At 36.3% G+C, this 21,206-nt stretch overlaps 2 protein-coding genes and 1 pseudogene across 2 annotated transcripts; 2 read left to right on the plus strand and 1 right to left on the minus strand.

Moving 5' to 3' along the window:
- Positions 1–5,842: 5,842 nt before the first annotated feature.
- Positions 5,843–8,725, plus strand: LOC103419899 (polygalacturonase). The gene is made up of 8 exons (XM_008357989.4): positions 5,843–6,483; positions 6,797–6,925; positions 7,039–7,200; positions 7,285–7,311; positions 7,415–7,622; positions 7,765–7,846; positions 8,028–8,256; positions 8,355–8,725. Exons 1-8 carry the CDS (start codon positions 6,142–6,144, stop codon positions 8,553–8,555), a joined length of 1,380 nt encoding a protein of 459 aa, XP_008356211.2. The 5' UTR covers positions 5,843–6,141; the 3' UTR covers positions 8,556–8,725.
- On the minus strand, positions 8,620–13,259 carry LOC103419898 (protein NPGR2-like; annotated as a pseudogene).
- Positions 13,260–16,572: 3,313 nt separating this feature from the next.
- On the plus strand, positions 16,573–16,986 carry LOC103419929 (uncharacterized). The gene has a single exon (XM_008358013.2). The coding sequence runs from the start codon at positions 16,573–16,575 to the stop codon at positions 16,984–16,986; it is 414 nt and encodes a 137-aa protein (XP_008356235.2).
- Positions 16,987–21,206: the final 4,220 nt, after the last annotated feature.

Here is a 21,206-nt window from a genome sequence, read left to right on the forward strand (position 1 = left end):
TTAAAATCGGTTATTTTATACTTAAACAACAATGTATTATATTGCTACAAAGGATGTTAATAAAAGTGTTTTTACTAGAACTGCTTCTAATCATGTTTTTTAAGACACAATTTCAAACAAGCCCGTTATATCTATTTATAACTCATCTGAGTTTAAATGAGTAAAAATGCCACAAAACCGAGTTTAAAAGAAAATTGACAAGGCATGTACCAAAAATAAAAAATATATATTTGGGTTTAATGGGCTTCGAAGAAAGAAATGACTTGGCATTACTACGAGTGGTACTCAAGTTTCGTCTATAGACTAGACACCCATTAATTTTATTTAAAAGTACAATGACTCTTATACTCGTGTATAAAAAAACTACCAAAATGAGCTTAATGATTTCTTAAAGAAAACAATTATTTTCTTTGGACAATGTAGTCACCAAACGACTGATGAATTTCACGACTGTTGAATTTTACTTTATCGTGCTTATTTAATTCACGTTGTCATGCTTCTCTGAAAGTGTACTCAAATAGCACGATGAAAAACATAGCGACAATCTTGAAAACAACAACGTAAGTTTTTTGCATTTACTTATTCTATTCTTAAGTTCATATTCTTTGTGATGATGTTGGATACACCATAGTTTGTAAGAACCTTGTTGGATTAATACCCCAAATCCAGATGGTATGCTCTGCAATCAAATTGACATTTTTTTTAAAGGAATCAAATAAAGAAACAAATTTCAAATCGAGTCTTCTTAGAAGTTTAGTAAATTATTTTGAGTGTCTAAAGAAATGTGTGAAAGTAAATTGAGTTTCCAAAGAAAGAAAAAAAGTTGTCCAAAGACAAAACTTGAGTGTACGGAGAACCACTCCAATACTTTACCCAAAAACAAATGAGGTGGGATCTGAGATGGGTTGCAATACCGAACAGGATGAGGCAATTGGGCTTTTTGATATATTTAGAAGGATTTAGCTACCAACCCGACTTCTAACCTTGTTTGCTTTGGAAAATGGTTTTCACACTTCCTTTGTACACAGTACACTATTGTTTTTGTTTATCTTTGTCTTCGATTTTTTTTTTTTTTCATTTAAATGTCAAGGATAAACAAAGTTGTGTAATGGGAGAAAAAAGTAAACATGAATTAGTTTTTTACTTTGTGTTGTTCGTTCTCCTTTTGTATTTACATATGCATATCACAGTTACAAAATAAAATAAAATACGATAAAACTTATATATATATATATATATATATAAGTGAAAGAGGATGGAAAACTAATACCAAAATAATTATTTGAAATTTATATATTGATCTTAATGGTAATATTATTATCGAGATTTTATTTGGAAGAGAATTGTTTATTTGTTAATACAGATCAATATGATTCTGTGTTGTCAATAGTATTTGTGTGTCATGTGTGTTTTTCTTATAAAGTAATGTTTATGCAACGATTTGTCAATATGCAATGATATTTATCAATAACTGATTGTGTGTTGTCAATACACGCATAATATATTTGATGGTGTATTTTTCTTATACAATATTTATACTAGGGTAAATTGCCAAAATGGTCCCTGAGATTCCAAATCGATAAAAGTGGTCCCTAAGATTGTCCACCATCCATCATTTTGGTCATTCTATTAAAAATTCTGTTAAGTGTCCGGAGCTCTTGGCCCGAAGTTTGAGCAATTTTCAAAGCTTCGTAACTCAATCGTTTCTTAACCAAATTCGACCCATAATATATCAAAATTAAGATAGGAAAGTGTAGAATAAGATTATACCTATTTCAAAGCCCAATGGTTACCGGAGATTACTGGAAAATAGCCTCAAAATTGACTGGTCCGAGTGAAAACTTGAAAACTCGCTGGAAACTGGGTAAACGTTAAACGTTCATAACTTCTTCATTACTCAACGAAATCAAGTGATTTAAAAACTAAAATCATACTTCACGATGAGACGAAGAGAATGGTACCTTTTTAGATGGATAAATCTCCGTGGTTTGGCCGGAAAACGGCTCGAAATTGGCTAACTCGAGACCAAGACATCCACTTTTGAGCCGTTTTTCGGCCAAACCAAGGCGAGTTAGCCATCGAAAAAGGTACCATTCTCTTCGTCTCGTTGAGAAGTATGATTTTCGTTTTTGAATCACTTGATTTCGTTGAGTATTGAAGAAGTTATGAACGTTTAAAGTTTACCTATTTTCCGGCGAGTTTTCAAGTTTTCACTCGGACCAGTCAACTTTGAGGCTATTTTCTGGTAATCTCTGGCAAACATTGGGCTTTGAAATAGGTATAATATTATTCTACACTTTCCTATCTTCATATTGATATATTATGGGTCGAATTTGGTTAATAAACGATTGAGTTATGAAGCTTTGAAAATTGCCTAAATTTCCGGCCAAGAGCTCCAAGAAACTTAACGGAGTTTTTAACGGAATGACCAAAATGATGGATGGTGCACAATCTCAAGGACCACTTTTATCGATTTGGAATCTCAGGGACCAATGTGATGAGTTATGCAAATCTCAGGGACTATTTTGGCGATTTACCCTTTATACTAAGGTGTAGGGATTTTGCATGTAGTCCAATATCTTTGTGGATAGGATGTTGAGTTTCCACTCATGCGTCATGGATTTGAAACTCTCTCTTTCCTAACTTATTGTAATGGTTTCGAACCCTCCCCCTCCCCTTAAAGAAAAAGAAAAAAGAAAAAGAAAAACTAAGGTGTAGGAAGTTTGGGTTAAGCATACAACGTACAAAGTCATTTTAGTGAACTCATTATGACTATGTATGAGAATTAAGCTTAAGACCTACCAGTTACAAGTAGAGAAAAACATTACAACAAGTAATATATTTTTGTATTTTTAATCACCATAAAAATTTAAAGACGACCTAATTCTTTAATGCTCACAAATTTTGAGTGATGACTCAAGTTTTGAACCACAAAATTAATGAACAAGCATATATATATATTTAACCTTTTGGGTTACAAATTATAGAACATAGCAGTTGTAGTGTCCGTTAACAATAAGCAAACATTTGTTGGCCTAACTATTTTGAAAGATTTTATGCTCTATTCACAATGAATGTATGGATTAAGTTAAACCATTCCTAAACCACAATTATCAACCATCGTACGTACTCTCTTTCTTATCCTACTTAAGTTGCCAAATAAATACATGATATATATCGATAAGGCAGTAGTTAAATACCTAATTTAATTAATATCTTTAGCTCCATACCATGATGTGTGGTCAAGAAGATTAAACTCAAAGATAACCATTTTAGTACGTTTTCTAAAACTATTTACTGATGATTTGTAGCCAAATACACAATACACTTGGCAGCCGTATGTGGGATGGATGACAAAATGTACAAACCAAAAACACCCTGAGTTGAAAAATCTTTTGCACTAATTTATGACATTATATTAGTGATTTTGCATGCCTTCCCAATAAATTATGGTTAAAACCATTTCACGTCGGAATAGACCATTGAGGTTATGAACACAAGTTATGTAGTATTTAAGGGGTGTGATATCCACATACCCCTTTTTACTTCTCCCACACTCTTTTGATTTTCGGCCGTTGGATCGGATGAATTGAAGAAAATCAACAGACAAAAATTAACAAGGGGTGTGTGAGAAGTAAAAACGGATGTGTGGATAGCACACCCTTACCCTATATTAATTTACGTGTTCTAATCAGAATAAAAGACATAGCTAATATATCTTATTTTAAAAAAGAAAAAAATTAAATTTACTTATTATAATTTGAGTCGAATAATAACATCAAAATACTAGTATTCTGAATAGACTCAAAAATTGCTCTTCGAAGAAGAGAAAAAGTCAAAACAATTTGTTTAAGGTTTTCTTGGCCGCTAGAGAAGAACAAACTTTGAAGCTCAAAGTAAAATAAAGTGCCAAAATTATGTGGCAGGTGTGTTTTCTATTCCAAATTAATCAAAACCCATCCCTCAACAATCCAACAAGTTAGGATACATCTGACGACAACTCAAGGGTTTTATTGAAGCTCTCATTACTTAAGTCGCACGCTTCAGCATGTTCAATGAGAGACGGACACGTAGACACCATGAACAAATTACAAAAGTGCTTCTCTCTCTTCTAGGGTTATAGTTCTTAAACCCGTAAAACTTTTGGATTAAGACCTAACACAGGGCGAAAAACCCTAACAAATACAGTGAACCAAATTTTCTTCGATGTCATGGACAAACAAACATACCGGTATTCTAATCCCACTGGTCCTGGTGCATGATATAAGTGTGGATGCTTCATCTTTATTTGATTGAATTAATGTTAATTTGCCTAGGCTATATCTTATCCTTTACGTGACCCTTAAGCCAATCAAAGCTTTAGAAATAAAGGACAAGATATACACTATTACATAAATCGAAACTGTATTTTCTCAAAGAACAATGTTAGATAGTTCAGATTGGCAAATGATGTGTACATATCATGTCAATTAATGAATTTACCTCATCGTATGTTAGTTATGTGAATCATTTGCTACATCATATTGTTCACTAATGTAGTATAACAATGTGATTTCCCTAATATTATTCTTTCTCAAAAATCGTGGAGTGTTCAAATGAATACGCAAGGTGCAAGCATATATATATATATTATATGTCAAAAGTGGATAACGTACGTTTGCATGGTGACATGCATGAGCCATCCCATTTTAATTGGGTGACATACATACATACATACATATATATATATATATATATATATATATATATATATATTATACTATGCTATGATCAACACATAAAACATACGATAAATATATATTTTATTAAGTAAAACTATTTGGACCAATCAGAGCATGTATATCTAAATAGCACCATTCTATATTATTGCAAGGATAAAATAAGTGTGCATATCTCAATCCGAGCATATGCCCCGCACGTTAGAGAGTAAAAGTTGGGAAAATCATGTTCCGGTCTGTATATAGGGCATGGTTCTTATTAAGAGATGTGTATTATATTGTACTTGATTCAAAACCACAATCCTAGCGATTTTTACCTCTCGAATATAAAGTTCAAATGTGATAAGGGATTGACTGATACCAATCGAGTATTAATTTACAATACCTTTTATATTGACAATAGATCAACCACTCAAATACCGACAATGTATTAGGTGTTCTGGATTATTATATCTAGTACCCAAAAAAATTTCCCAATACGAAGTTTAAAAGGATTCAATTGAAATTTTGAAAGTGTTTAAAATTTTATGAGTATTCAGTCTAAATTTTGAACAAGTTTTATAGAACTCTATACAAATCCAAGTGCCTTAATCAATTAGAATTTTAAGAGATTTTGAAAAATTCCATAAAAATCTTACTAGTACAATGAGGATTTTTAAAAAGTATGAAGGTTCGGGTGTATAATCATGAACTAATTTTAATTTTTTTTTAAATAATAATTTTGGTAGATCTTCCAAGAATTTCTTAGTTTATTTTAACCCTTGGCAAATCATGCTTCTATAGAGTCCATTTAAACCCATCGAACCTTCATACATTTAAACTATTTCATGCATTTAAAATAGTCTTTTAAATCCAAAAAGTTGAACCGAATTAATCTATATTTTTCAAATATTAACTAATACATGCAACGACTTTAGGTGGTAACATAAGGGATGCATGGCGCAGAAAGTCATAGACCGGCCAAGAGATCATTTCGTCTGAATCTGTCAATGTCCGAGAACCCATACCTCAAGAGCCCTTCCTTATACAAGACGACACAGTACACAACAACCGCCGCCAATACCCTTCTCTTCCGCTGCCTATAAATACCAACGGAAATCTCATGACATTCTCATCAAATTCAAATCATCATCACTTGGAATACATCAAAATCCATACATTTCTAGCTACAAACCTAATTACGTTTCCAATATCCCATCACATTGCATTCCTCAAAAATATTATCAGCCTTCAGTTGGGGTTTATTATCCTTTGTGACCCTTCTGTTTGTAATTTGTTCGCTTTGAAAGACGATTTATTAGGTGTTTCTAGGCCTTGTGTCATCTTGCAATTTCTTTTGGTAGTCCCGTATCTCACCAAAAAAAATTATTACCGACCTTTTGGGTTATTCTGTCTCTCTTTTACACCAAAAAAGAAAGCATCAATGGCTTTACAAACACATTTGTTATGGTCATTTGTTGTTCTTTTTGTTGTTTCCTTTGGTACAACTTCATGTTATGGTACTAGTTTCCAGGAGGTCAACTCTCTTCATAGTTACGTTGACCATGTTGATAAAGAGTCTGGCTACAATTCTAGGGCTTATCCTTCATACATGGACACTATTGAAGGTTTCAAGTTCATGGAATTGATCAGGCCAAGACCTCAGCTCTTCAGTTCAAGGAAGCTCAACAAAATCACCAGTGGCATAGCGACATCATCAGCTCCGTCCAAAACGATTAGCGTTGACGATTTTGGAGCTAAAGGGAATGGTGCTGATGACACACAGGTATATACATTATACATGATGGGCTCATAGGCTTAATAATATCAGTATATTCATATGGTGATGCTAACTGTAACAACCTTCTGGTTGCATTTCTGTTTATGTGAAAGATGTGTCTGTAATGTTTTGTACAAATTAGTAGTTAGTAATGCGTAGGTGTAATTTGGATCTAACCCATTAACGATTTACCGATCAGTAAATGTGATACAACTAGCAACACTTAAGTGTTTAATTTGGTTGAACCGAAAAAATAAAAGTTTATATATGAGTTTGTATAATATTGTTCAATTTTGTTTCTTTGTATGTGTTGGTTTAGGCATTTGTGAAGGCATGGAAGGCAGCTTGTTCTTCCAGTGGAGCAATAGTTCTTGTGGTGCCACAGAAAAGCTATCTTGTTGGGCCAATTGAATTCTCAGGCCCCTGCAAATCTCGACTTACAATGCAGGTAATTATTAATTCAGATAATTTGTGTGTTATCTATATGTGAATGTGAATTTGAACTATAAATTTTGAAGATTATAATTAACTAATATTGCTTAAATATTTGGACAAATTCAGATTTATGGAACCATAGAAGCATCAGAAAACCGATCAATCTACAAAGACCTAGACCACTGGCTCATGTTTGACAACGTCCAAAACGTACTAGTTGTTGGTCCTGGAACCATCAATGGCAATGGAAACATATGGTGGAAAAACTCATGCAAAAGAAAGCCTCAGGTACGTATGTACTAATTAATCAAATTATTAGCTTTAATTAATACTAATCATGTACTAATTACAATCTCCTTCATTGATTTACAGCCCCCTTGCGGTAAACAAGCCCCCACGGTACGTGTATATACGTACTTTTAATCTAAATTTTTATGTGAATTTTGATTAATGAAGCACGATTAAGTTTGGAACTAATTAAGGTTGTACATGCAATCTGCAGGCTGTGACCTTCAACAGGTGCAATAACTTGGTGGTGAAGAATCTGAAGATCCAAGACGCTCAACAAATGCATGTTAGATTCCAAAACTGCTTCAATGTTCAAGCTTCCCGTCTCACAGTAACTGCACCTGAGGATAGCCCCAATACTGATGGAATTCATGTTACAAATACCCAGAACATCACTATCTCGAGCTCGGTTATAGGAACAGGTGTGACATAGCTCGTGATGCTTTCATCATTTTGGTATTTCGCGTTCGAAAAATACATATGATCATCTATACATTAAGATAAAAAAAATTAATCCATATTATACATAAGTTTAACAACAATTTCTTCATTTGTGTTTTGAAGGTGATGACTGTATTTCTATTGTAAGTGGGTCTCAAAGAGTTCAAGCCAGAGACATAACTTGTGGGCCAGGCCATGGAATCAGGTAATTTACAACCCTAGTCTCAAACTTCTTCAAAAAGTCATTCTGCAATTTCTCTCGTCAACATATAATCAATGATTATTTTCGTAGAGAGAAGTGTGAGATGACTTTTTTATAGTGCTAATAACAGCTAACCAGTAAATATTTCAATATATATTAATGGTGGTTTTAATTTTGTGATCAGTATTGGTAGCTTGGGAAAAGACGGCTCAATAGACCATGTTTCAGGAGTATTTGTGAATGGAGCTAAACTTTCAGGAACCGCCAATGGACTCAGGATCAAGACATGGCAGGGAGGCTCAGGCAGTGCAACCAACATTGTTTTCCAGAATGTGCAAATGAATGATGTCACCAACCCCATCATAATCGACCAGAACTACTGTGACCACATAACCAAAGACTGCAAACAACAGGTAATATTAACCAACTAATTAGTTTCTAATCATTCCGTTAATTTATCCGGCGACGAAACCCTAATAACTTTCTTGATCGTTTAACTTTGTTATGGCAGAAATCGGCGGTTCAAGTGAAAAATGTGTTGTACCAAAACATTAGAGGAACAGGTGTTATCGGCGACGCGATAACGTTTAACTGTAGCCAAAGTGTTCCTTGTCAGGGGATTGTGCTGCAAAATATTCAACTGCAGAATGGAAGAGCTGAATGCAACGATGTTCAGCCTGCTTACAAAGGAGTTGTCTCTCCAAGATGTTAAAAACTAGAGCTCATAATTAAGGGCATTGTGAAATAGTTTATGCATTCTTGTACCAAATAGCACATAAATAATTGTTTGTTGGTTGGTTTGTAATTTTATGTTTAATTTGTCATGTACATAAACATATTCATAAAGAAAAAGATACAACCGTGTCTACTTTGTTGGAAGAAGTTCTGCGTTCAAATATTGTGAACAAATGTTGATAAAAATAGAAAACAAAGAAAGTTCGAGTCAACTTGGCCCGACTAGCCTAACCCGAGTAACCTCTCTCCGACGAGAGAGCCTTCCAACCAAGGTTTCTCCACCATAAGGCTCGAATCGTTACTGTATTTTGGCTGTGGCCGGGATTCCTTATATCTCTACTTGTATCCCAGCCGTATGACACAGCCTGAGAATGGTTAACTCAACCTTGTCTGAAATCGGATTTTCATTTTCATTGTCTAAGAGGGCGTGTGTGGATGGGAAAGAAGTTCGAAGTTGACAGAAATGAAAGGTTTGCACAAATGTACGTGTGGCTATCTGAAGGGTTCAACAGGAGCAGACTCTTCGAGAGAGAGTGCAGCCTTGAAACATTCAGCAGCCTCTAATGAAGAAGATGGCTTACCCTGAGATTTGTACAGTATACCAAGGTTATACCATGCAGAATGGTTCGATCTATCAAGGTTTAGTGCATTCAACAGAAGGCTTCGGATAACTGTGTGAGAGTGGTGTGAGCTGCCGCCAAGATGTCTGAGGACAACAGCCGTAGAGATCAAGCTCAGTACATGGGAGGGGTCAATATCCAGAGCTTCTGAATATGCTCTTAGAGATTCTTTATAGAGGCCCTTCCTTTCATGAAGTAAACCTGCAAAATGCACGAAGTTCCACATGATTAGAGCAGCAAAAGTTTCCGCAAACACAAATATACATAAATCCACTTGTTTCTTTCACAATTGTTAATGCTTTAAAACCACGATAACAAATTAATTAGTGAGCGATCTAATCCTTACTAGACAAGGAAAATAGAACACTTTATCAAGATATTGATTACAAAAAGAAAAAAAAAAGAACACAAACACGGTGATTGTCTGATTATACCTGTGGCATGGCATCTGTCAGCAGAGTAAGCACTTCTGGATTTAGATTTGGCCAGACAAGCCTCAGCATCACGCCATTGTGAAAGATTTATATAGAAATATGCCAGGTCATTCCATATTTCCAAGTTCAACCTTCCAGATAAATCTCTGGTACTCTGTCATTAACAAAACAAACACGATTAATTGCAGTTGAACAATATTATCTGTAAAATCATATCAACGAGAGATGTCTAAGCTAACAAAAACTGTGTTTAGAAAACAGATGCATAATTATCCCAACGTTAATGTCAGTGTATCAAAAGAAGATAATTTCGTGACCAAACACTCACATCCTAATCTGAGGACATGATTTATACGCCTACTTCTCCTATTCCTTTCAATGAAAAGCTTCATAAAAATTTGTATGAATATGATATTTCAACTTAGCTGTTATTCCCTTTCGTTCTCTCATCACATCAAGGTTCCAGCATGCTAACTGGTTGTAAAACCCTTATTACTATCATTTGGTCAGAGACTCAGAGGTTCACGAGTAGCGATGATCATTCCAAAGAATAATTTCAGTATCCAAGGTATATGAAAAAAAATATCTACTCCCTAAACCGTTGTACAGATAAAAAAAAAAGGAACCCTGTCTTTCAAATAGTTTGATTCAAATAAATGTGAAAATTAATCAAATGATGTCCCTTTGGAAGCTTCTTCCCGTAACCAAAGCTTTTATTCTCAACTTGAACAAAAGCAAGAATGTGAGTATAGGTTGCAATGGCATTTTTAAACTGACCCTGGGCAATTTGAAGTTTGGCTTTGGTTCTCAGTAGTTCTCCTTGTTCCCATTTCCCTGTCTGATCCAAAGCAGCCTCTATGATCGTTTCAGCATCCACAAACCGTTTCTGAGCTGACAGTATTCTGGTCAATAATAACCAACCTCTAACATTACAACCACCTTCCAGCTTTAGCATTTTCTTTGCACAATCAAGTGCAGCATCCAACTCTCTCTGCTCAGCATATTCTAGGCTGAGATGGTAAAGAAAAACAGGGTCACTCATTGTTGTCATTCTCCCAGAAGTTTCCAAGGCCTGACGTGCCTCATCCTGTCTTGTCACTCTCTCACAATCAGCAATCGCTGATTTAGAATGCACAGAAAGTGATATGCCCAACAAACAAGTGGTGGTACTTTTCAAATGATCACATTTACCATCCAAACTTTCAAGGGCTCTGCAGGCAAATCCTACCCCTTCTTCTGCATGACGGGGACTGGGATTTTCCCCACATATCTTCGATGCCAATAACAAAGCTGGAAAACACATTGGATCCTCGCTCTTAATCAACAGTTTCCTCAGTAAATCTAAAGCAACTGAATCCTCACCTGCTCCATAGTAGCAGAGAGCTAGCTTGTAAAACCTTTATTTCCGATCCATAAACCCAGGTAGCAGTTCTTCAACTTGATTAGCTAAAGCCATGGTATCCCCTGCTACAGACAGAGCAAACGAAAGATGATCTAAGATTGATGGATCCCATTGAATTTTTTGAAGAGAAACTTTTCTAAGTAGTATCATTAGCAGAAGAATAGCTTCTTCTATACTGTTTCTGGGTATGAATGAACTGTCCATTTGGAAGCGTAGCTTTGGGGCGCTTGCTTCACACCCACTATACAGAAGCAAAACAGCAAAGTCCTTCTGAATCTTTGCAGTAGTTTCAACCTCAAGGTTCCGGTTATGGAGTAAAGCTCGTCGGTAAGACAAGATAGCTTCATGGAGACAATCAGACAATTTCCACAATTCTGGGAGCAACTCAACATTCTTGCTTATAATCTCCTGCAATTTACAGTCAGCGCCAAAGTTTTGAGGCAAGCCATCTGGAAATGAAGATTCAACAATGTCCAGAACAACTTTGCAAGACTGAGCAGCTTCTGCAAGAATGATTAAAAATATACATAAGCCATGCAGTGATGGCCTGATTTCAAGCAAAGTACACATATTCCTTTGTTCATTTTACCCATCCTAGAATCCTAGGTAAAACACTCAAGACAATGGTGAAGCATAACAGAACATTATTTTAAACTGAATTGGTTTGACGGTGACAACATTACAAAATGTCACAAAACATATTTATATTCTGCAAACAAGAATGAAAATGTGTAAATGCGCTTATTACCTTTAAACCTCCCAATAGCCTCCAATGATTTTGCCTTCAGAAATATCGCTTCAAGAAGTAAAGTAACAGCATTCATAGACAACGGCGGAGTAGAAAAACTTTGAGAGCGCCTTTTACGACGCTCACCTCCTCTGGCAAGGGTGATTTTTATCTTCGGAGTCAATGCACCAATATCTATTGCTTCAAATACATGTAAAGCAGCTTCTATGTTTCCTTTCTGATATTCGTATCTTCCTAATAGCGCTCTTGCTTCCTGAAAATTCAAAATTTATACCTTAAATTAAACAAACAACTTCCAAGGTCACCGTTAAAAAGATTACATAGCTACAGATAGTCAGGTTCTAGAAAACAAACCTCATAGTTCAAACAGCCACTCTCACGCAGAGATGATTCAGCTTCTTCTATATTGCCAGCTTTCAGTTTCTTTGTAGCCTCCCCAGCTCGCGACGAAGATTCACTTGATTTATGATCCTTGGTTGCAATGGATTCATTTTCTGGAGGAACCATTTCATCTGCCGTTCTTAATTGCTCTCCTGAACGGAAACACTTCAGTACCTTTCTAAATTTCGAAGAAGGTTTACCCCTCCTCCCTGTTTCACTACTCCCCCTCTTCATAATGCTTCACTATGCTCCAAAATCTTAAACCACCAAAACCACCACCAACAATAACTCAGGAACTTTTATACGTAAAATCGAAATACAACGTTTAACTTGTAACTATTAGACCATGATCAAATTAAGATAAATAATCAATCACGCAATCAAACACTAAACCTCGAACTTTTGCACATAATTACGATAATCACAACTAACTAATCCTGCATATAACCACATTTCCAACACTGGAAAAATAACATACTTACTAATCAAAATTAACATACAGAAAATTCAAGAGCAATGATAAACACTTAAATTTAGAAAAATTCAATACCAAGACCCTAACTTTATCAATCACCATATGACAACACCAATAAAAACAAAACCCCATTAATCCCACTTCAGAAACTCCAACAGCATCATCCAATTCCCGCCCCCCACCCAACAAAACCCCTCAATTGGCACCATCCAGGACCAAAAGTCGAAACTTCACCATAAATTTCCAACACCACAGCCAAAACGACAATCCCAAACCCAAGAAATTGATAAAAACGACCTTTAATTGTACAAAACCCCGATAAAAAAAGCAATCAATCACCAATCACCTTTCGTTTTTGCAAAGCAGAAAAGCAGAGGAGGCCAATGCATTACTCCCACTACAGTTTGATTCCAATTCCCTTTCTACCCTTCTGATTGCTTGCTTCGGAGTGTGATTTGGGGAAGACAAGGGCATTGAAATTTTTTGAATTGGAAGCGTGCGGTTGAAGATTTTGCCGAGGGTTAAGAAATTGAGGGATTTAGAATTAAAGAAATAAAAGAAAGTTGGGGGTTTTTGGAAGTTGTATGCATATGGGACGGAACGGGACGGTAAGGAACCGAGAGGAGAGGGAGTAAAAATGTTCTCGGATGGAAACAGGAGTAAGAAGAAGACGGAGATGTTATAACTTTGTGTTCTACGGATGTGGGATGTGGAACGAGTCGTTCCAAGGAGGTGAGACGGAATGAAAATTCACCCAAAATTTGTCATGTGAAACAACGCGTTCCACCCATTTTAAACTCACCAAACGTAGGATGGAATGTCTCGTTCCATTCTATTCCATCTCATCCCACGTACCAAATGATACCAAAGACCCGCCGGTGTAGAATCTATTTACTTTTTACCACGGCGGCTGAGGCTCATTGTTCGCCACGTGGAAAAACGGTGGCGTTTTATGACGCGTCGTTGGCGTTAAACGGGATTAACAACACCATTCCAAAGCCGGCTGTTATTTCTCATTCTTAACATTCTTTCCCGCTAATTTTCTTACGTATCTTCTAGATTACGTTGATGAAGGGTTAGACACATTGTCCTAACTCAAATTATCAAACGTATATACTATTTAAACACACAAAATTAATTTTAGGTTGAATGTCGTATTTTAATATCGTTTTATAGTAGACAGTCAATGTGTTGAGTTGACAATCTATGTACTTTTACAAAACTCAATATATGTATTCAACATGTTATGTTTAAACAATTTGATACGTGAGGAAGTATATTGAAAGTAAGAATCTCATCAATAGGTAAACAATATATTTAACTATGGTCAGATTCGCTAATGTATGCAACATATACTCGTTGCACCAGGGCCGGCCCTAAGTATTGAGGGGCCCTATGCAAAATTTAGATGGATGCCCTTCATTTTTTTTATAATTATTTTTTTCAATTTTTTCATCTATAGAACTAAACTATTACTAGTTACTACAACAAAAATAAGTTGTTTGATCGGCTATGTATTTTTCCTTACCTTCAAAGGTCCTGAGTTCGATACATGTTGGATGCGTTTTTGTTATCTTCTTTTTAAGTTTACAAATTTGCAAAAACTTATAATAGCAAAACAATATCATAGGGATTCGAACACAGCACAAGGTATATAAGGAAAAAGAGCTAAACCGCTAGCACTAGAACCACATATATAATTGTTTTTTGCATCTAATCTATTTTATATGCATCTGTATACATGTAATGAAAATTTGGGAGCCCTTCTGAATCGGGGCCCTGTGCGGTGGCACCTGTTGCACACCTTCAGGGTCGACTCTGCGTTACACATAAGTAGTAATTAATTAGCACAAATTTGAATTTCAATACCGAATTTCTTTTTGTCGTCTTGCATGCATCTGTTTATTTATTTATTTATTTTTTAAATAACTATTATTTTATTAAGGAAAAGGGGATGACTCAAAATTATTACAATAATTTAAAGAATGAGGAGTTTCGAATATGAGACGCATAGATATAAACCCAACATCCTATCCACTAGGATATTGGACCACATGCTTATATTTTTTTTTGTACAACAACCCACACCCAAGACTTTGTTACAACTTACAAGTTTCAAAGGGCAAGAGGGAATTCGAACTCTGATCTTGAGTATAGAGGAAAATATTACCTGCCATTAGAGCTAAACACTTCGGTCTTGCATGCCTCTGTTTGTCATTTGATTCACTTTTGATTTATTCATCCTTGTGATTACAAACAAGAAGAGTAGGGCAACGAATTTTAAAGAAAAAAAAGTGCGAAAATCAATCCTTTTATTTTCAACACTATAGTATATTAACATCCTAACTACGATGCAATACTACTTTGTCATCCTTCCAAGCACTATAAAGTTAAGACTATAGTTTTTTTTCTCTCTTCATTTCAAACCAAACTTAATTCGCTCATTCGCTACTTATAAAATAAATTTGTATAGAATATTGAAAAGAGGTTATAAATTTGAATCTCTCAACTTTGTTTATTTCAAATCGAGAAATTAAAATAAAAATCTACTTACGATTCTAATTAAGTATATATGTTCCTCATATCAAAACAAAGTTATTTCTCTTTTGAGAGTAACCTAATCCATTAGTTATTTCGTTAGCATGTTATATTTTTATTAATTTCAATTCATTTATGTTAATATATCTCAAGTTCCATATCCTATTTGGAATATTACTTTTATGTGACAACTAATCATATTCAAATTGGACTACCCCTTTCACAAAGTATAAACTTTCAAGAGTGCATTGCACTTAGAAAAAGTCGTAACAAAGTTCATGTTTTTGCCTACAACAACCCTACACCTAAGATTTTGTTACAAGTGAGATCAAACGGCGAGAGGAGATTCGAACTCCGATCTTGAGTGTAGCAGTAAATATTTCTAATTATTACAGCTCAATATGCTTTGTAAAAGTCAAATTTAATTGAACTTAACCAAATTATCATAATCTTTTCCTCTTATTCAATTGTAGTATCACGAATCGAAGACAATCGTTTGCCACATCGGATGGTGTGAGTGAAATCATTTTTAGACAATATGAAGCACGTGGCACAAAAACTTACATTAAATTGGGGTTAAACAGGGGAATTGGATTCCATCCGGATCAATTCCTACATCTTAGTCATTCATCGTGTATCGTGTGGTTATAAATAATTCGATTTAAAATTAAACACAAATATTATCTGACGAAAATTGACCGTACAATATAACTATAAACGGCTAAGATGTGAGAATCCTTAAAATTCCCACAAAATGGATATGGAGAGGATCCCTTTCCTTAAACAGAATCTAATCCAAACCTTTTTTGACCTGCCAACTCCTAGCCTCCATATAAAGCATAGGGGTATTTACGTCATTCTTTACATCCGGGCATTCTCGTAGTTTCTTGTACAATCATGGGCAATCCTTCAACTCCACATCTATAAATATAGAGAACCCAACCCCTTCTCCCATTCCTCAATCATATTTGTTTTCCCCTCTCTCAGTTCTTCTCTCTCTCCTCAATCTTTCTCTCTCTAGCTTCTCTCTTCGATACAATCTTTCTCCAGATTCCGGCCACTTTGCCGTACGTCCGGCCACTTTCCCGTACGGCCTCTCCTCTCCCACCCAAATCTTATCTTCTTTTTTTCTTTTAATTTAAATTTTTTGTTTATTTGTTTGGTGGGTCCTGAATTTTTTTAAATTCCCTCTTTTGTCCCAGAGTCAGTTTCCTTTTTGCTGTGAAGTCACCGTTTTACCCCTCAATCGGTGACGTTTTGGTTTTTACTCCCAAAAACTTTTATTTTTAATCGGATTTGTTATCCTTCTTGGGTTGGATTTGTGGTCCATTTTTTTATGAACTGCTGCTGCACACGTGGCATGCACACAGAGAGCGATCATATGAACACCAAAACGATGCGTTTGCCACCTCGTCGGATTTCGACGACCAATGCGTCAAATAATACCAACAGCAACAACAAGCGCAAGGAGAAGGAGGGTGACTTCGACGCGCTCCAGCGGACCAAGACGCTCAAGCTGTCCCCACCACCCCAAGCCAAGCCGTCCGAGCCAGCCCAGCCGCCCGGTCAGCTCCTGGCTGGCTATCTGGCGCACGAGTTCCTCACCAGGGGCAGCCTCCTCGGGCAGCCGTGGGACCCGTCCCGAGCCGAGCCGGCTCCTTCGGGAGTCAGCAGCAGCAAGATCGAAGCCGAGCCGAAGTTCGAGAGCTTGGAGAGATACGTGGAAGTCGCTGATTTGCTGAAAACGGAGGGGGCCCACTTGGCTGGCGTTGTGAATCCAACTCAGCTCGCTGGGTTTTTACAGTTGTGAGGCAAAGGAGAGCTTTGTGGGGGACGCGCGGAGTGCAAGGATTAAAAATCCATCTGGCATTTTTGGCTCCAAATATGGAAATTAGGATTTCTGTAGGGGGCAAAATGCAAAAGAAAAAATGTTTAGTAGTTGCAGGGGCTTTTAGGTAGGCATTGCTTTATGAATGTGTGTCTCTCTCTTGTCATCCAAATGTATTATAAAATGTCCTCTTGTCATCCAAATGTATGATAAAATGTCATTTCAATTTAACAGATCGTTTTTTAACCTTTTATACGCTTATCAAATTTTAATCGTTATATTGAATGAATTAAATAAAATTAAAAGATAAAAATTAATAAGAGATGTCTGAGATAAAAGTAAGTGTATAAATAACGCTACCTGAAAAACAGTTTACACATTCATTATTTATCCCCTTGCACTTCTCCTATTTCTAGCCACACGAAATCGAATGAACCGAGGGTGAATTACGGGACATAAACAAGCAAAGGCGCGGTGTGCATAAAATAAGAGTGAGAATTATCTTCCATACGTTATTATCTGAATAATAGACACCTATTTTTGTTACCTATCGATATACTCTCTAGTTTCAAAATAAATGATCTATAATTTTGTTGTGAGTATCAAGATCGCTAACCATGGAGTATTGATGGGTAAGAATTCAGAACACGGTGAGATACGTCAGTATTTAATCATAACTTTGAACAAGTGTTTCTCCACCTAATCTCTTTATTTCCATTTGTTAACAATCTTCTAAGAAAATAATTTGCTGTCTACAGTTCGTTTAGTTAGATTAATATCACAAATTTGTATGCAAATTACATTTATATCTTATGAAACAAAGTTCCATTTTCAGCCTTGCAACGCCTACATCGTCACAGTACTTAAGCCTTTGAGGTTTGGTCCTGCATAGGAGAGCTTCTTTTGTCCGGAACCCGGACAAAGCCTTTATTAGATGGGGTGGGACCAAATTTTGGAAATCGACGGACTTGACAAATCAGGGAGGTGGGGTAGAGAGCGTGTTTTGTGAGTGGTCCGTCGAGGACACGTGGTCCAGCCTCCCTATTCAAAATTTTCTCTCCGCATAGGGGCGGAGCAACCCAAGGATCAAAACAAGGTCCCGGTCAGCTTCTCCTCTTCCAAATTCCTTTTAACAAGACTTGGCTACTGAATTTTCAGCAGCCAATTTCTGCTTACCCCTAATTTCTAGTGGACACGTATTTAAATTTTGATTTTTTAATTAAAACTTGAACACGTGTCCACACGAGATTGAGTATAAGCAAGAGAGGTTAATTCCAATTCCTTACCCTTCTTTCTAGTGTAAAATGCGCCTTTGTTGAGGGAAACAGATCCTCATCATATCTTTCTTATGGGGATATCAGGGATCTCGTGATTGTTCATAGTATATCGTGCGGTCATAAATCATGTTAAACTATAAAATTTAAAATTAAATATAAACAGTACCTAACGAAAACTGATCGCACGATTTACAATGAACGATGAACGACCACAATCAATGGATCTCTAGAATTCCCAAGAAAAGATCCGACATGAATCATTTTCCCTAGTTTAGAAGTACGTCTATGTGACGCCTAAAACACAAGCATCATTTTGCAACATTTATAAATATAGAGTTTACCTTAAACAGTAACAAAAACCAATATTAGAAATCCCACACCTAAAATAACATCTACATCCAAACACTTAAAGTCAGCTGAAGTAAATTAATCGGACGCCATACATTAATCCACCGAACATTAGTTCAACAACAATATTAGCCGTCCAAGTTGCATGTACATCTATTTATTTTTTTAAATTTGAACTGAATAAATCAAAGGAAAACCAACGAACATAAATGATTAGTGTATGGTTGTGATTGCTACATGCTGTAATTGTTGTGATTATACAATGTACAATATCCAGGTTTCTGTAGTCGTTACGTAGTTGGCGTTTGTTACCAGGAATCCCATCGCGAGCACCGGCCAGCAAGGCGGTCGGATTCGTCGCCACCACCTTGTTCCTCATACTTTTGGACGTTGGGAAGGAGAGTGCTTAATGTGGTTGGGTAAGGAGGAAAAATTGGTTGTGCCTACATGTCGACTGGTTGATCTTCCTAAAGAAATCCAACGAAATAAACTTGCGCTGGCTTGTCGGTATATCAAGATTTTAACCTCTTTCTGTTTAGTCCAACAAGAAATTTTTTTTATGCTCTTTCCCTCACTGTCTCCTTCTCCGTATGCATAAGCAAACATGAAATATGAACAAAATCTTATCCTTTGTATCAATTGGGGAACATCTTTGCTCCACCAAAAATTGACTTGGAGAAAAGAGAGAAACGTACACTTTCTCATCTTGTCAATTTCTATCTTCCATCACCTTCTCTTTTGAGATTTTTATTGTCTCAAGGATGGAGGCAGATTGTTTGCCCTCATTTTACCATACCTTTCTCATCCCCTCCTATTTGTACGGTTACGGTTAAGCCACGTCAACATATCTTATTATCTTTATAAAAAAAATCAATATAAAATATTGACGTGACTTAACCGTGACTGCATAATGTAGGAGGGGATGGGAAGGGCATGGTAATGAGAGGGCAGACAATCTGCCTCCCTCAAGGATTCACTCACAACCGCGATCCATTTCCAATTGAAAAAACATCTTCTATGCATTGATTTCCCTTAAAAAGAGGAATCCTCCCAACATCTATTTGATTTGGCGCAAATTTTCCAATGCATCCCTCATCAACAAAAGACTGTTTTAGAAAGATAAAATTTTTAGCACCACGAAAAGATGTTTTATAATGTGTTTAACAAGAGTTTTTTCAATGTGACCGGTACACGGGGTAGTACATCACGTGTCATTATATAAATGATGGGATATGTGTGCTAAAAAATTAATAACTTAAAAAATAAAATTTCCCACCACTTCTATTAAAACTCGTGGTGTACCACTTGTGTTCCCGTCACAAATAAAAATTTCTCGTGTTTAACCTTGAGCTTGCCATGAATTCTAATAGGATTAAGGAAACATAATATGAAAAAAAAAATCCTTAAAACCTTAGAAAATTGATAAAACCTAGTGAATGTATAAACGTTGGAAGTTGACTTTAAAAAATCCATAATTTGTTGCGGTGTTTCGAGTTGGTGAGTATAGATATGGTGCTTCTACTGGGTCGGGTGTTCCTTGCATCACCACCTTCTCTTTGTTGTTTGCCTTTGTTGGCAGTGTTGCTCATGGATTCCCATGAGCTTCTTTCAATTGGCTGCAGGTTCTTTGTTGTATGTTGCTGTGCTAGGAGTGAAGCTTGGGATTGGATGCTGGTATCGATGAGGCAAGGCTTAATTAGGGGCAGAATTTGTGTGGATCAACATGCACATCTGCTGTTTTGGTGGTTCCAGCAGTGGTTATGACGGAGGATGCAGCGGAACTGGCTGTTTTCAATTTTCTTTTGTTTCGGTCTCAACTTCTGGTTGGGCCACTGTTGTTTCTTTGTGTTTTTGGTTTTTGGGCCTTTTTGTTGTAAATTTTAGTCCTCTGTATTGTAAAATTTGTTGTTACTGGTAATGGATGTTACCTTGGATAAAAAAAAAAAAAGTGATAAGTCATGGGCACAATAGAGGTCAAATCTGCAATGCTTGACTTTCACTACCAAAATTTACACCTTTCAATCAGATCAATTTACTTCATCATATGGATTCTACTTCAAAATAGCTCTGTTTCCTCTAAAAATCTGGCTCCCTCACTTGTTCTAAATTTTTCTTTCACGTCATTATTGAAAGAGAAAAAATTAGCGTCAATTGAGAAGTCCTTGGAAAACTTGAAAGAGCACTGTTTGTACCATAGGTGATCGATCCCGACACTACTAAGTCTTTGCTACGTGCTGAGGCAAGTCTACCAAAGCACACCTGCCGAAGGCCTGTCCTCCGAAGCACACATGGCGAATCAACTCACCCCCTCACTCAGCACTTAAGCTCCACGCCTCTTACCAAAGCCAACCAGCTAAAACACCAGTATCAGGTGACCGGAACATCTCTGCGGAGGCCCACTTCATTTCTAAGTTGATCCAAGGCTGAATCAATTTTGCACATCAACAATATCATAACTTTAAATACGTTAAAGAAAAAGATCTCGGATAAATGATCCTCGTGATGTTAAGGTAATCGGATGATAGACTTCGTGGTTAAAAAAATAAGATTTAAATTCTTGTGGTGTAATCTGTTAAC

This window comes from Malus domestica, chromosome 05, assembly GCF_042453785.1.
Source record: "Malus domestica chromosome 05, GDT2T_hap1".
Lineage (NCBI taxonomy): Eukaryota > Viridiplantae > Streptophyta > Magnoliopsida > Rosales > Rosaceae > Malus > Malus domestica.